At 36.2% G+C, this 14152-nt stretch overlaps 1 protein-coding gene across 1 annotated transcript; it reads left to right on the plus strand.

Moving 5' to 3' along the window:
- Positions 1 to 382: 382 nt before the first annotated feature.
- On the plus strand, positions 383 to 2166 carry LOC149555403 (transcription factor KUA1-like). Its single transcript, XM_089833622.1, has 3 exons — positions 383 to 691; positions 1372 to 1592; positions 1671 to 2166. Exons 1-3 carry the CDS (start codon positions 460 to 462, stop codon positions 1842 to 1844), a joined length of 627 nt encoding a protein of 208 aa, XP_089689748.1. The 5' UTR covers positions 383 to 459; the 3' UTR covers positions 1845 to 2166.
- Positions 2167 to 14152: the final 11986 nt, after the last annotated feature.

Genomic DNA, 14152 nt, shown 5'->3' on the forward strand with positions numbered 1-14152 from the left:
GTTCAGGGAACAGATGTTGCGTCCGACCTTGCAGAGAATCAAATCAGTTCTCCAAAATGAACGAGAGAGAAATGAACAGAAATGTGATGGAATCAACATGGTGAAAGCAAAAGAAAGGAGTCAACGATAAGTGACTTAAAGCTGGTCGTATGATGATCTATTAACTCCACCATTTGGCCCCTCCCTCCACTGCTTTCCAGGAATCAAAAGCAAAACGGTGGAAAACCCAGTTTTACCTCCACCACTACCACTTTGATTGGACTATGCTCTGAACAACTCATATAATACTACCACTTCCACTTCTTTTTTTTTTACTCTTTTACTTTACTTGATCCCCACAAACATATTCCAACCATTTTATTCATCTCCCATCTTCCCCTTTTCACATTCCAACAATGTGACATCCTCTCTGATACCAACAAAACGAATCAAGGCGCTTCTTTTACATTTGACAGACCCATGGATCCATTTGCACAAAATGCCCTATACTGTGATGGGAGATCACATTGGAACAAAATGACCCAAAAAGATCAAAACATTGAGGGAGAAGTAAAAATGTTTGGGGTAATGCTCAGAAAAGCCGCTAGCACAGGAAATCTCTGTTACAATGCTCTCCCAAATCAACAGTTTGATGAATATGCGAGCGATGGGTTTGACAACAATCTCTCTAAGCATCTTCCAAGGAAGAGAGGTTTGCTTGTTCTCTCTCTTTATATTTCCTGATCGTTTTAAACTTTTTTGTTTCTGAGTTTGATCCAAGATCTTGACGAAATCAAGATACAGTACCAACCGAAAAATTGGGTTAGATAGTAGGTTTTAGATTATAGATTCTATGATCCCAAATGTTAATGTCAAAAACTGTCATACAATAAATTGTATTGATTTTTAAATTGGATTTTGTGATATATTTATACAAAATCTTAAAGTCATATTGAGGGGTGTTGTTTCTGAATTGGATCTTATTGTTCGAGACTTTTATTTTAAAACTCTCAGACACAAATAAGTTATGTTGATAACTAGAGTTGTTTCTCAGTTAGATTTTAAGCACACAACATAATCCAAAAGTGTATGATCTAAATCATTGATATAAAATACTGTGCACAATTAAATTGTGTTAAAATCTGTTATGTCTGAATTAGATTTTGTAATTCCAAATGTCTATAAATGACTTCGAAGTTGCTGCTAGTTCCCATTTCTAGATTATATATTGTGGTCACAATCAAATCTAAGAAAGGTTGTAAGAAAATTTGATAGCTTTAATTAAGAAAAGACATGTGGATCGTTTAGAACTGTGATTGAAAAACTCTAGCAATGAAAAACATCCGTGTGAAAATTTGATATCATTAATGAAAAAGTTATGTTGATTTGCAGGAATCCCATGGACGGAGGAAGAACACAGATTGTTTTTGACAGGGCTTGAAAAGCTAGGAAAACGGGATTGGAGAGGCATATCCAGGAATTCTGTGACGACAAGAACACCCACTCAGGTTGCCAGCCACGCACAAAAGTACTTCCTCAGGCAAAAACATGTTACCGCCAAGAAACGCCGGTCAAGTGTATTCGATATATGCCATTTTTATTCTAATCAAAAGGTAATTTTTCTGTGCAATTCCCTGAAAAATGTCATCTTTGAATCCTTCCTACTTTATCTGAGATGGTATGCATTGCAGGCAGGAAGTCCTAAAGAAATAAGCTGTATAGATCTGTTGTCAAATTCAACCAGGATGAATGCAAACTCTACAGAAGCTCTTCTATGTCTGACCATTACACCTCCTCCTCCTCAGCGTTCGACATTTTATGGCAGGCAAAACTTTTACCTTGACGGTGGCATTAAGGTTGTTTGATTATCAGATGACTAGAAAACCGATATTTACTTTGTTGGGATATGGCTGCCATTTTTCTTTTCAAGAACCGATTTTTTTAAATTGTTAGAGCCCACTGTACAAGATATTTGACAGTGGGTGATCTAGATTAAAGTTGAAACTAATACATTCATTCAGAGAATTTTGATCACGTCAAGAGATAAAAGTAGGCCTAAATGGCTGATATGTTCCCTCATAAGCAATGCAGTTCAGTTGCATATGTTTCATATTATTATAACGGTAATGATGGAAGGAGCTTTAACTAGTTTGCAGAAACTTTTATAAAGTTTTGATTTCTTGCTCCTTCCCTCCTCTCACTATAAAGTTTTTATTAAACTTCTAATTTCTTGCCCCCTTCTCTCTTTATAAAGTTCTTATTTATAAAGTTTTCTTATTGAATAAGGAAGCATAAGCTTGGCAAAACTCGAGAAGTACAGTGTCTCAAAACCACACATAAATATATAAGTAAATGTTCAGTCAACACGAGCTATAGAGTGGACCTATGTTGCATATTTAGATTATTCATGTTTACTAATGTTTATTTTTTCTAGTGATATCTGGCATCATTAAGATTGATTTAAATAATTATCGTTGTGAACTTTTCATGGATTTTCAATTTTAAAAATTCAGGTTTCAAATTAGATTTCAATTTATTGATTCTCTAATAAAATTATTGATCTCAATATATAAAACTAATAAACATTAAGTCAAGTTGGACTCGTGATTACATTTATTTTTTTAATTTGAAGTACAAAATAATATCTATGGTACTCACCAATTCCAATTTCCAATGGTTACTACAAGATTAAAACTTGAGAAAAGGTAGATGAGGTAATCAAATACATATCCTTGGGATGTGTGACATTAGGCTCAACCAAGACATAAAATGTCAATCTTCACACAAAAATATATCATTTGTACACTAGGCATTTGTACTAAGAACAATAGGTCAAATCTACGACTTTTAAAGAAAAGTGTTAGCAATGCATTTCCACCCTTAATTGTTTCCTCGCTTTGAATTGCATATGAATTGTACTATGCATTGTTCCTTACATACACTTGTGTCGTTTTTCTTCAGCAAAGTGAGGACCCATTTTTCTTTGCCTAGCTTCTTTTCTCAAGCTTTATAATCTATTTAGATGCTTGGTTTTTGTTTTGATTTCTACTTATGTTTATTTCAAATGGTGAATTTTACTTGTATCAAATTTTTAGAGTTTCTTGTCTTGGCATAATCATAAAGGAATCTTTAAAACATGAATATTTATTATACACTAGAATTATTAGAGGTTTTGTTCAATGTGGGCTCATAGGCTTTCTAGAGTTGGTCATCTCAACATGGTCATAAGAGAATCTTTGAAGCCTTGATGCTTAGTATGGGATGTGACTTCACCTAGATCCTTTCATCTCTATAGTAATGGACATTTTATCATGTGTTCCTTTTGGTTTTTACTCTTGTTTAGCTTCTCATTTTATCAGTTTATTTTTTCAAGTTTGTATATTAAAATCCTAATGTTTTTCTCTCCATTGTTGTTTCTTGTGAATATTTTTTTCATAAGTTGGTATAGGTTATTGATACTTAAAAGAGATTGATATTTGTACATTTTTGCATGTAGCTCTATAGTATTGGTGATTAGTCACTTTTTATTGTACATCTTCACAATATAACTAAGTACCATGACTTCTCTTGGTTTATTAGTGGTTTCCCCAGTTCTTTTTACTCAAATAAGTTTTCCTAGTGCACAAGTGGATTTTAATTTTAATTTTCTTTAGTGAATTATTTCTTTCTTTTCTTTTCCATTTTTTTATGTTCTCTTAGATTCATATTTAATATTTTATAATTTCTCTAATGTCCAGTTTGTACTTTTATTTTCCTCCTTTAATAAATTTCTTCTTTCAATGTTTGTGAGAGTTCAAGGAAAATTTCAAATTGTAATATGATATTAGAATCATACTTTAAGATATCTTTGTACCATATCAAAAAAAGTACACTCACTTTGTAAGAAATTTTAACCCTCCTTAGTATGATTTGGTACATTAGGACATCATTTTGTATTTAATAACTTAAATTAATGTAATTTCTTCTTCCAATCTTGCTCAAGACTTTGTGGTGCCAACAATTTCTATGAATTAATTCCCATTTATTACCGCAAACACACAAATCATGTTTTAAATGTATTTTTAACTATTTTCCTATAGGTGTCATCATTTTCCTTGATCCTAAAATATTTATTAGATATAGAGCCCATTTATGGGTCTTTTCATCTCTTTCATCTCTATGTCAAGGATGCGCTCATTCGTACCTAGGATAAGTGACAGAGTTGTCCCTTACCTAAGTTGTAAAGGATGAGCTCATCCCTTACCGAAGTGATTTTCATGAAGAAATTCTAAGCCTGAAGTCAAAAACTATTTTTTCCCACTTCTTGAGTCACCCCTTCTCAAGTTTTGTTCTAAAACTAATATAAAAGAAGACCTTCTCTCTTCATTTGTGAATCTACAATTATTTTTTATATGCGCAAGCCATCCATGCTCAAGATCTCAAGGTGAATTCAAGGAGCTCTCAAGAAAGCAAGTAGGCAAGGCATCCCTCTTACTCTATCTATGCGTTCAAGATCATCATCCTTCATCATGCATTTTCTCTTCTAGGTATAACTTCATTTTAGACTTTGGCCATCCATGTGGAGATCTACCTTCATACAAACACTCACCATTAATGCATATTGAAAGAACTTACATACATAAGTTTTTGTCTTACATAATTTCCCTTTTGGTTTTTGTGTTGGGTCAAGGCTATTGCATTAACATACTTGATTACATATTAAACACTATTACATCAATATTGCAATGATATTCTACATTGTTACATCTATTTCTATACATGTTACTATTCCATTATTAATATTTATTTTAATTAAGGTTAACTACTCAACTAGGGCTTGACTAAGGCAAGCCCCTCCCCACGAACCAATTCTCTTTCTCTATTGTGTATGGGTGCAAATTTTGAGCATAGTTATGAGGACCAGATTTGAAATACTTTCTAAATTAGTATTTCATTATGAAGTCATCCTTGATCTTATAATTTCAATGATAGTTTAGTTGCATATTCAATAGTTCAGAGTGTAGATCTGGAAGTTTTGGCATCATTTTTTGGGTTGAAGTCAAGGTTGAAGTTCTCCCTAACTAATGTAGGGGCATCTGAGGTTGTTGAGGATTTTGGCATTTTGGTGTAAGACTAGAGGTGCTCAGCCATCTTTGTGGTATTTTTCTATTGGAGGTTTGACTAAATGGGTTTGGTGTAGAAGCTTAATGTTCAGTTGATGTATGTTACTCTATCAAAGAAGGGATTTTGCTCAATCCTTATTATGGAGGTTCTTGGTTATTGTGCTGGCCAATGGACTCGGTCCTTAAAAGAGCTTGACATTTACTATGTTCCTTAGAACTCACTACACTTCTCAACATGTGTTAGTTGTTTGGCACCGAAGAAACTTGACAATGCTTGTGGGATCTTGGTCACGCATGTTGTTTTTGCTAACACTCAACAATGTGGCACATTGAATGGTGTTTTTGCATATTGGATTGACCAACTTGGTGTATTTAATGCATGTGATCATGATGTGCATCGATCCTGGGGATGTGTGGACTTCTTTGGGCATTGGATCTTTATCTTAGGTGTATTTAATGGGTGTTGTAAGCTAATTAAAGCATCTTATATTTAATATTTTTTATAGGCCAACTTGTGGCTTAAATAGGTATTTAATGTAAGAGTTTATTTAATTTGTAACTTGCTAGGCCAACTTGTGGCTTAGTTGGGTTTAAGTCAAGGGTCTTGTAGAGTCTTGATTCATAATTCAATTCAACATGGAGTAGCTAAAAGGAGAAAAGTGTAGAAGAGCTAGTATTTGTGGCTTGGGAAACATGGAGATTATTTGATGGCTTGTGAGCACAAGTTTAGATCTCATTGGAGGTTTCTACTAGAGTGTTGTTGTGTTATAGATCTAGAATAGCTAGGGTTTGGGTTGGATCTTGAGGGATCTTGCATAACTATTACGTGTTTTGTATTTGGTTATAATTGAGAAGGCCTTACAATTCAGCACATTGCATGTAATTAGTTGTTTTATGAATAAAGAATTAAGTTTGGTATCAGATCTTGTATCTTGTGTTGTGGTTATGATGTGTGGTTATTTGTTGGGAATTGGATTGCCTACATTGGGGATTCATCTAGTTTGGCATTACATCACTAACCTAGGTCAAGGTTGAGGTCATTCTTGACCTCCTAGTTTTTCCTTGTCTAGTGTATAAGAAAGTTCTAACCTTGTTAAGACTCTACAATTTCTCTAGGGAATTAGTTCAAATAATTATAGTTTTTTTTTGTTGTAATATAATAAAAATACCTTATCCATGTTCTAGGTCTCATAATCACCTTTCTAGTGCCTATAAAAAATCAAAACTTTGATAGAAATATAAAAATTATGCTCATTTTACTAATATGTATTTTTTATTTTTTATTTAAACAGGTACCTGATTTATAATGAGTTTATGGGCACTTTCCTCAATCATCATAGACTTAATATGCAGAAGATCTCCCCCCATATCAACAACCTTCACCAGAATTCTCTCTTCTTTCAAAACTCTAAACTAGAGGCAAAGATTAATCTAGTAATACTAATGCGAAAAAATGGGTTGCACTAGGTACTCATAAAGGCCTTTTCTCTCATGAATGCCTATGTCACATATTATCTTTGTTATCATGTACCAATTGTTATTACCACAAATCCATTCTTTTTCATCATTCCCAATAATATGAAACCTTTTAAAATTTGAATTTTTCCTCAACACCAAGTACAAAGATTTGCACAAGAAAATCATAAAAAATACACCAATATTGTCCTTCAATATACTTTCCCTTTCAAACCATGCAAATTTATTATTGTAAGTACCCATTTCATCATTCCTTTCCATCTATCAATAGTGATCCAACCCCATCAGTCCACTCATCACCGAGTTGTCACTAAGATACGAAAAATCCCTCTAGCTATACTTAATCATAGGATAATATCCTTATTCACTAACAGTGTTACCAAATTTGGCAACACTCTAAAATCCCTCCAGCAACATAGGCAATGCACACTTAGACCTAATGTTGCCATCTCGTTTGCCACCCTATTATCCTCCCAAAAATTATGCTTCAGCTCCAATCTTTTTAGGATGAGTAATAAATACCTTATATCTTGCATCACCCTTTTGATTGTCCATCCCTCTTTCATGATGCCTTGCACAGTTTCAATAATAATTTTTGAATGATCTTGTATCTCCACATTCTCCCATCCCACATTGATTTCAAGCCCCAAAAGAGTACCATGGCTTCCACAACATTATTCAAGACTTTCCCTAGATTACTAGCATAGGCTAGAGGCATTATGCCCTCACTACTCTAACCATACTCCCTCCAACAGCACACTCCTTTCTCGTAGCACCATCAAAATTAAGTTTAACCTAGTTCTCCTTAGGGGGTCTCCATCATGTCCTTTTTCTAGCAAGTTGCTTAGAATTGTCAACCTCCATGAATCCTTCTTCAAGGCTCTAGTTCCTGGCAATTCTCTATTCATTCATATTAGGGGGAACCATCAGTTTCCTCCACTTGCAATTCTTCATATTCTCCACTATCAACTTGAATATACTATCTGTAAAAATCTCCTCACTCCTCTCTTTATTTTTGAAAGCTTTATTGTTTCTCTCCTTCCAAATGCCCCAGCTGGCATGAGGGGGATCACTTCCACATTTGGATAAGGAGGGGGTGGAGGAATAGGCATTGTCAATTCTCAAAAAATTGGTCTATCCCCTTATCGAACACCCAAACCATTTCCAATTTTTGTAACAACCTACCACATATATTAATAACATAGTTACAATTTAAGAATAGATGGGGGATATTCTCTTCCTCACTTTTATTAAGGTAGCATCTATTAAGTAATCAGAATCCCCTTTTCCTTAAGTTGTCAATGGTAATGATTTTCCCATGTATGGATACCCACCAAAAAATATTTACCTTCAGGATTAGATAGCTAAACCAGATTCTCCTCCAACATTTAGGCTCCATATCTTTCTCAAAAATTATCTTAGGTAGAACCAATGGAAAACTCCCCAGAGGTGGTCTCCTTCCAAATAAAGGTGTCATTTTGAGTCATCCCCAAGATTCTGTAACCTTTAAGGAGCTCTTCCAATTCCTCCACCAGAGTTTCATGATCTAAGAGATCCTATTACAATTTTATCCTTTTCCACCTCCTTCTTGGTCCAAAAAAATTCATCACCTTACTTCTTATCTACAACTGGAGGTAGTCCTTGAGCTTACCCAACTTCATTTGGACCAAGGGTTTCCCAAAAATCCAAGTATCCTCCTAAAAACTAATCTAATTATCATCTCCCACTAGCCACCTCACTCCTTCCCTAAGTAAGCTTTTGTTCTTTAAAATGTTACCCCAAATTCTAGATCTCGTAGGAAGGTCATTTCTCCAAATACAATGAATAAAATTCAAATTTCTAAGATACTTAGCTTTTAAGATCTTACACTAGTTGGCCTCCTCCTTCATTAGTTTCCAACCAACCTTAGTAAGAAGAGCATTATTCAAGTCTAAATTGTTTTTGATACCGAAACCTCCTCTACTTTTTGGTCTACATAGAGTATCTCAACTCACCAGACTTAATTTTTTCTTCTCTTCCCCCCACCCCCCGACCAAAGGATGTTTCTTTGAATTTTTCCAAGTTCTCTATCATAACTTGAGTGATTTTGAACAAGGAGAGAAAGTAGATTGGGATCCCTTGAAGGGATGAAATCAAAAGTTGAAGCTTACCTGCACTACTCAAGGTTTTACCTTTCCACCCAATCAACTTCTTTTGCATCTTTTCTAGAATGGTATGCCAAAAATGATTGATTACCTCTTTAAAATTCAAAGGAAGCCTCAGGTACATATTAGGGAGGAAGGTAGTGTTGTAACCTAGGATATTTATCACCCTCCTCTAGATATCCAGCTAAGTGTTGAAGAAGAAAGCCTTACTTTTATCCAAGTTATTTTTTTGTCCTGCATTAACTACATATATCTCCAAGACATGTTTCCAAGATTTTTCTTCCACAACTAAAGAGTCTCCACTTAGGAAAGTATCATCCATGAACTGTTGTATTACCTCCAGTGGAAGTGAGGTAGCAGGTTTGATGCCTTTGATCTCCCCTCCTTCCACCTTTCTCAAGACCACTCTTCCCAACACTTCTCCAACCATGATGAACAAATAAGGGAAAATAGGGCCCCCTTGTCTAAGACCTCTTTCCCCACTAAAGTTTCCCCAAGGAAAATCATTCACTAGCATCGAGTAATTTACAGTCTCAACCATCGATTTAATCAATTTTATAGTTCCCTAGCTAAAACCAATTTTTACAATGACCTCATATAGGAAAGTCCAATTAATCTTGTCATAAACTTTGGAGATATCTAACTTTAAAGCCTTACCTAGATTACCACTCTTCTCCATAGAGTGAATCACCTCATGAGTAGTTATAGCAACATCAAGTATATGACGTCCTAGGACAAACCTGTTATTATTTTTCCCAATAAATTTATGTAGTAGTGACTTTAGGCAATTCACCATTATCTTGGATAATATCTTATAACAGGTCTGAAATCAGAAAGAGCCCTCAGGTCCTTAATTTTGGGACTAGAACTATGAATATTTTATTAAGTCTCTTGAGTAACTTCCCAGTCTGAAAGAGATCACGCGTAGCTCTAATCAGATCAACTTTTATAATCTCCTAGAAGTGCTAAAAGAAGGCTGGGGGGAAACCATCAAGGTCTAAGGACTTGTAAGCTTTCATAGAGAAAATAGCTCTATGAACTTCCTCCTTAGTGACCAGTTGTGTAATCTCCTCATTCTCCTCCACCAAGATCACATTGGGCATGGAATAAATCAACCATTTCATATCTTCCCTATTAAAGGACCTATTCTCCTCCTTATAAAAATTCTTGAAGTAATTGCTAGCCCAACTCCATATCTCCCTATCTCTTTGTTTTTTTTAGCTTTATATTATTATCATCCATCACAACATCAATAGTGTTTCTCCATTTATGGATGGAGGTCGATCTATGGAAAAAAGTAGTATTTCTATTTCCCAACTTTAGCCATAAAATTATTGATCTTTTCTTCTATTAAGTTTCCTCTCTAATCATTGTATCCTTCCACACCCTCCTACAATTTTCCTCTTCTAGAATCACATCTTCTAAAGCCAAGCCCTCCCCCATCACCTTTTGGAGCTCCTCCAGCTTCAACTTCCACCTCCTTCTTTTTCTTAAAGATATCTCCAGAGTAACTCTTTTTCCGTGGTTTAACATTTCTTTTCACATTATCAAGTTTGGCTGAGAGTTTGAACATTGTAGTTCCTTCCACTCTTATACCCTACCACTCCTCCACCTGAGAAAAAAAGTCTAGATGACATTGCCACATTATTTCATATCTAAAAGGTCTTGGGCCCCCATGAACCACCTCTTTCCAATTAAAAATGATAGGGGTGTGATCCAACACAGTCTTGGGTAATCTCGTGAGAGTAGAAAAGGTCAACCCGTCCCAACTAACCAGGACTAGGAGTCTGTCCAGTTTGACTTGAATTAGGTCAACCCCATTTCTATTATTTGACCAATTGAACTTGACACCATGCATCTCCATATCCATCAAGTCATTTTTATTTATGAACTCAACCAAATCCTTCATACTATTAGTAAAATCCACTGCTCTTCCAGCCTTCTCGAAGGATATAGTGGGGAATTAAAATCACCCACGTAGAAAGTGTTCTTGGAATGTGATAGGAAAATAGGCAATTCCTCCTAGAGATGACCTCTTCCTTGCCTTGAGTTTAGGGCATATAGATTAAGGACATTCCAAGTCTTGTCATCTTTCCAATGCTCTATAATAAGGTAATTTTTAGAACAATGAATGAAATTCCCTTTACCAACACTAGGGTTCCAAAAGGTAGCCACACCTCTTGATGCTCCCTCCACTTCACTATAGAAAAAATTGGCCCCTGGCCAAAAATAACTCGCAACACTTTCTAGGTTAGTGATAGTCATTTCAACTTCCTAAGTTAGAAGGATATGAATCCTTGTATTAGACAGTTGCTGCTTAAGTGCAAACTTCTTCTGAGGGCTATTTAACCCCCTCATATTCCAAGATAGAATAATCATTTTCTATCCTTGGTCATAGCCTTCAGGTTAGGTTGTCTACCACTAGCCACCTCCCTTGCCATCTGTTTCATTCTTCTATTATGTTTCTCTAATTTCCCCACATCTAACTTCAACTCTTTTCCCCCTTCGTGTTTCTTTGAAACTCTAGTCTACCTTCTCTAAGTTTTCCATTTCCCCTCCTCTTCCCCTAGCAAGGAAGCAGAGGCAGTGGGTTTTTCTATCAGATTTGTAGCTGGAGGAACATCTTCACTCAAACTAAGCACTCGGGCCACCTCTTTCACTTCCAAGTCCTTCCTATTATCTTCTATAATCTCTTTACATTTATCCTCCACACCCTGCCTCACACACGTACTCAATCACCATGTTCCTCATGTGAATTATTAGAAGATCCTCAATACCTTACAGAAAGGGGAAAGAATATCTACCATCAATATCAACAACCTCACCTTCCTCCACCATTATTGAAGACCCACTTAGCTCTAGAATCTTTTGAGAGACCTCAGTTGGTTCTATCACTCTAATGTTCTCCTCATCAAAGGGCACCACAACCACCTCCTTAAGCCCCTCTTGAGATTTTAATACCTTCATTTCTTTTCCTCTCATCTCTACCTCCTCCTTTTCCTTCGATACTTCCCTTGTTTTCTTTTCCCTCGCTTTCTCATCTTCCTTCCCAAAAGGCATATTATTCTCTTTATAGTCAACAAACAAGTGTCCAAATGTTGAACAAATCTAGCAAAAAAGCCCAACATTCTCATAGGAAATGGGTTGTACGTTCTTCCCTTATTTAGAGCTTAGCACAATGGACTCAGGTGGTACAACACCAATCACTACATTCACACTAAACATTGCAAAAACTAGTCTAGATTTTTGAAGGGTAATCATGTTCATTGCCACAAAGTGTCCAAAGGAGTTCCCTATCGACTTAAGGACCCTTTCATCCCAAAAATCTAGAGGGAGACCTGAGAGTTTGACCGAGATAGGAGCTAGCCTATTCAATTCCTTTGTCAAGTCCAAAGTAGGCTGTCATTTAGCCACCGTCGACTGTGCTTACCATAGTACCAATACCCAACAAGAACCATAGTCATATCTTATTTCATCATAAATTTGAAGCATAAGAGCCCCTAGACATTGCTGAAATAGCCACACACGCTTTCACCTTCCACTTTTGACTTACACACTTCCTAACAATCTTAATTGATGGTTAGAAGGCCACAAACTTGCCAACCAAACATCATTTCAGGTTGGTAGACACATTGTTGGCCAAGCCATCTAGAATAATTATTTCTTACCCCTCATCTGCACTAATCACCTTTGGGGCTTCCAGGGGGACATGAGTTATCTTCTCATCTTGGACTACATCCTTCCAACCTTGAGTCAATATATGGCTCACAACATTCTCCTGGCCATCCATCAAAAGCATAGTAGACTCCAGGGTAAGTGCACCAAGTTGTGGTGCCAAAAGCGGGGGGGGGTATAAGTGGACACTTTTTACTTGAAATCAAAAAATTTTGAACTTCAACAAGAATTTGAAGATAGTTATGCTCAAAATTTTAAGATATGACAAAAACAAAAGTCATAGTCCTTTGAATCTAGTTTCTAAACTACTAATTTTTTTTTCAAAATTGTTTAGTTTTAGGTCCTCAAAAAAGGGGGCCACAGAAAGTGGTAGTGTTTATTCCAAAAAACATAACATAGTACAAAGTGTGGCCCCCTTAAAATTTTAACTTTTTTTTTGAAATTCTTTAATCACTCTGGTCAAAAGTTACTTAACACTATAGTTTATCCCAATTTTTTTCGGGTAATTTTATATTGCATTTTTTTTTTTAATGAATTTTTAAACTAGACACATCCAAAAAATGTGAAATATCTATGTGCTCCCCATATAAATAATTGAAAACTAATCTAAAATGAAAACTTTTTTTTTTTCAAAGTGTGTAGAGTGGAGTCTAGTTTCTAAAAAACTAAGGTGTTGCAAAATTCAATGAACAAGCTAAAATCTATAGCCCAATTAGTACATGGTGATTTTTGGCAAAAAATGGACATACATTCAAAAGAAATTATAGATGAAAGGCTTGAAATAGTTAAAATTAAAAATAAATTATATAGTTATATAGCTAACATAGAGACCTACAATGTCATGTAACCTGATCTTATTGATGCCCAACCACGAGGAATCTTGAAGGAGAGCACATAAGAAAAATTAATCATTTTTTGTATGTTTCAGAAAAACACTTCTCAAACTTGTTTATAAACTCCGAACCTTTGGGTTGGATCTTCAAGGCAAAACCAAGCCTTAGGCTTAGTTTTAAAGAAAAGCTTTGAATAGTGCATACACCCTATAGCCCATGCATGCTATAATGCATGTTCGCTATAGCGCGCACACACTATTTAAAGCTTTTGAATTTGTGTCTCAATAGCGCATGCATGCTATAGTACACATGCACTATTGAGACCTAAATAGTGCATAGAGAAGGAAGAAGAGATGCAAAGCAAGCGCAAGAGAAGGGGGGGTGGCTATGTGTGTGTGTGTGTGTGTGTGTGTGTGTGTGTGTGTGTGTGTGTGTGTGAGTGAGAGAGAGAGAGAGAGAGAGAGAGAGAGAGAGAGAGAGAGAGAGAGAGAGAGAGAGAGAGAGAGATTAGGGGATGAGAGAGGGGAGAGAGAGTAGCAGATGGGAGAGAGAGGAAGTGAGAGAGAGTAGGGGTGGCAGAGAGAGTACGAGATGGGAGGGAGAGGAAGTGTGAGAGAGAGTAGGGGTGGCAAAGAGAGAGTACAAGATGGGGGAGAGAGATTGAGAGTAGGGGATGGGAGAGAGAGGAAGTGTGAGAGAGTGAGTAGGGATGGCAAAGAGAGATTGAGAGTAGGGGATGACAAAGAGAGATTAGGTAGTGGGAGAGGGAGGGAGAGAGGGAGAGAGAGAGAGACGAGGATGGGAATGTGTGTGTGAGAGAGAGTAGGCCATGGGAGAGAGTGTGAGAGAGAGTAGGGGTGGCAAAGAGAGAAAGTAGGGGATGGGAGAGGGGAGAGAGAGAGAGTAAGGTATAAGGGAGAGAGAGTAGAGAGGGAGAGAGTGA

Source organism: Cupressus sempervirens, chromosome 5 (assembly GCF_028749045.1).
Source record: "Cupressus sempervirens isolate cs-2001-9-10 chromosome 5, ASM2874904v1, whole genome shotgun sequence".
Lineage (NCBI taxonomy): Eukaryota > Viridiplantae > Streptophyta > Pinopsida > Cupressales > Cupressaceae > Cupressus > Cupressus sempervirens.

Coding starts and splice junctions, on each gene's coding strand:
- LOC149555403 (XM_089833622.1), top strand. CDS start 460: ATGGATCCATTTGCACAAAATGCCCTATACTGTGATGGGAGATCACAT. Junction 692..1,371: donor GCATCTTCCAAGGAAGAGAG/GTTTGCTTGTTC, acceptor GTTGATTTGCAG/GAATCCCATGGACGGAGGAA. Junction 1,593..1,670: donor ATTTTTATTCTAATCAAAAG/GTAATTTTTCTG, acceptor TATGCATTGCAG/GCAGGAAGTCCTAAAGAAAT.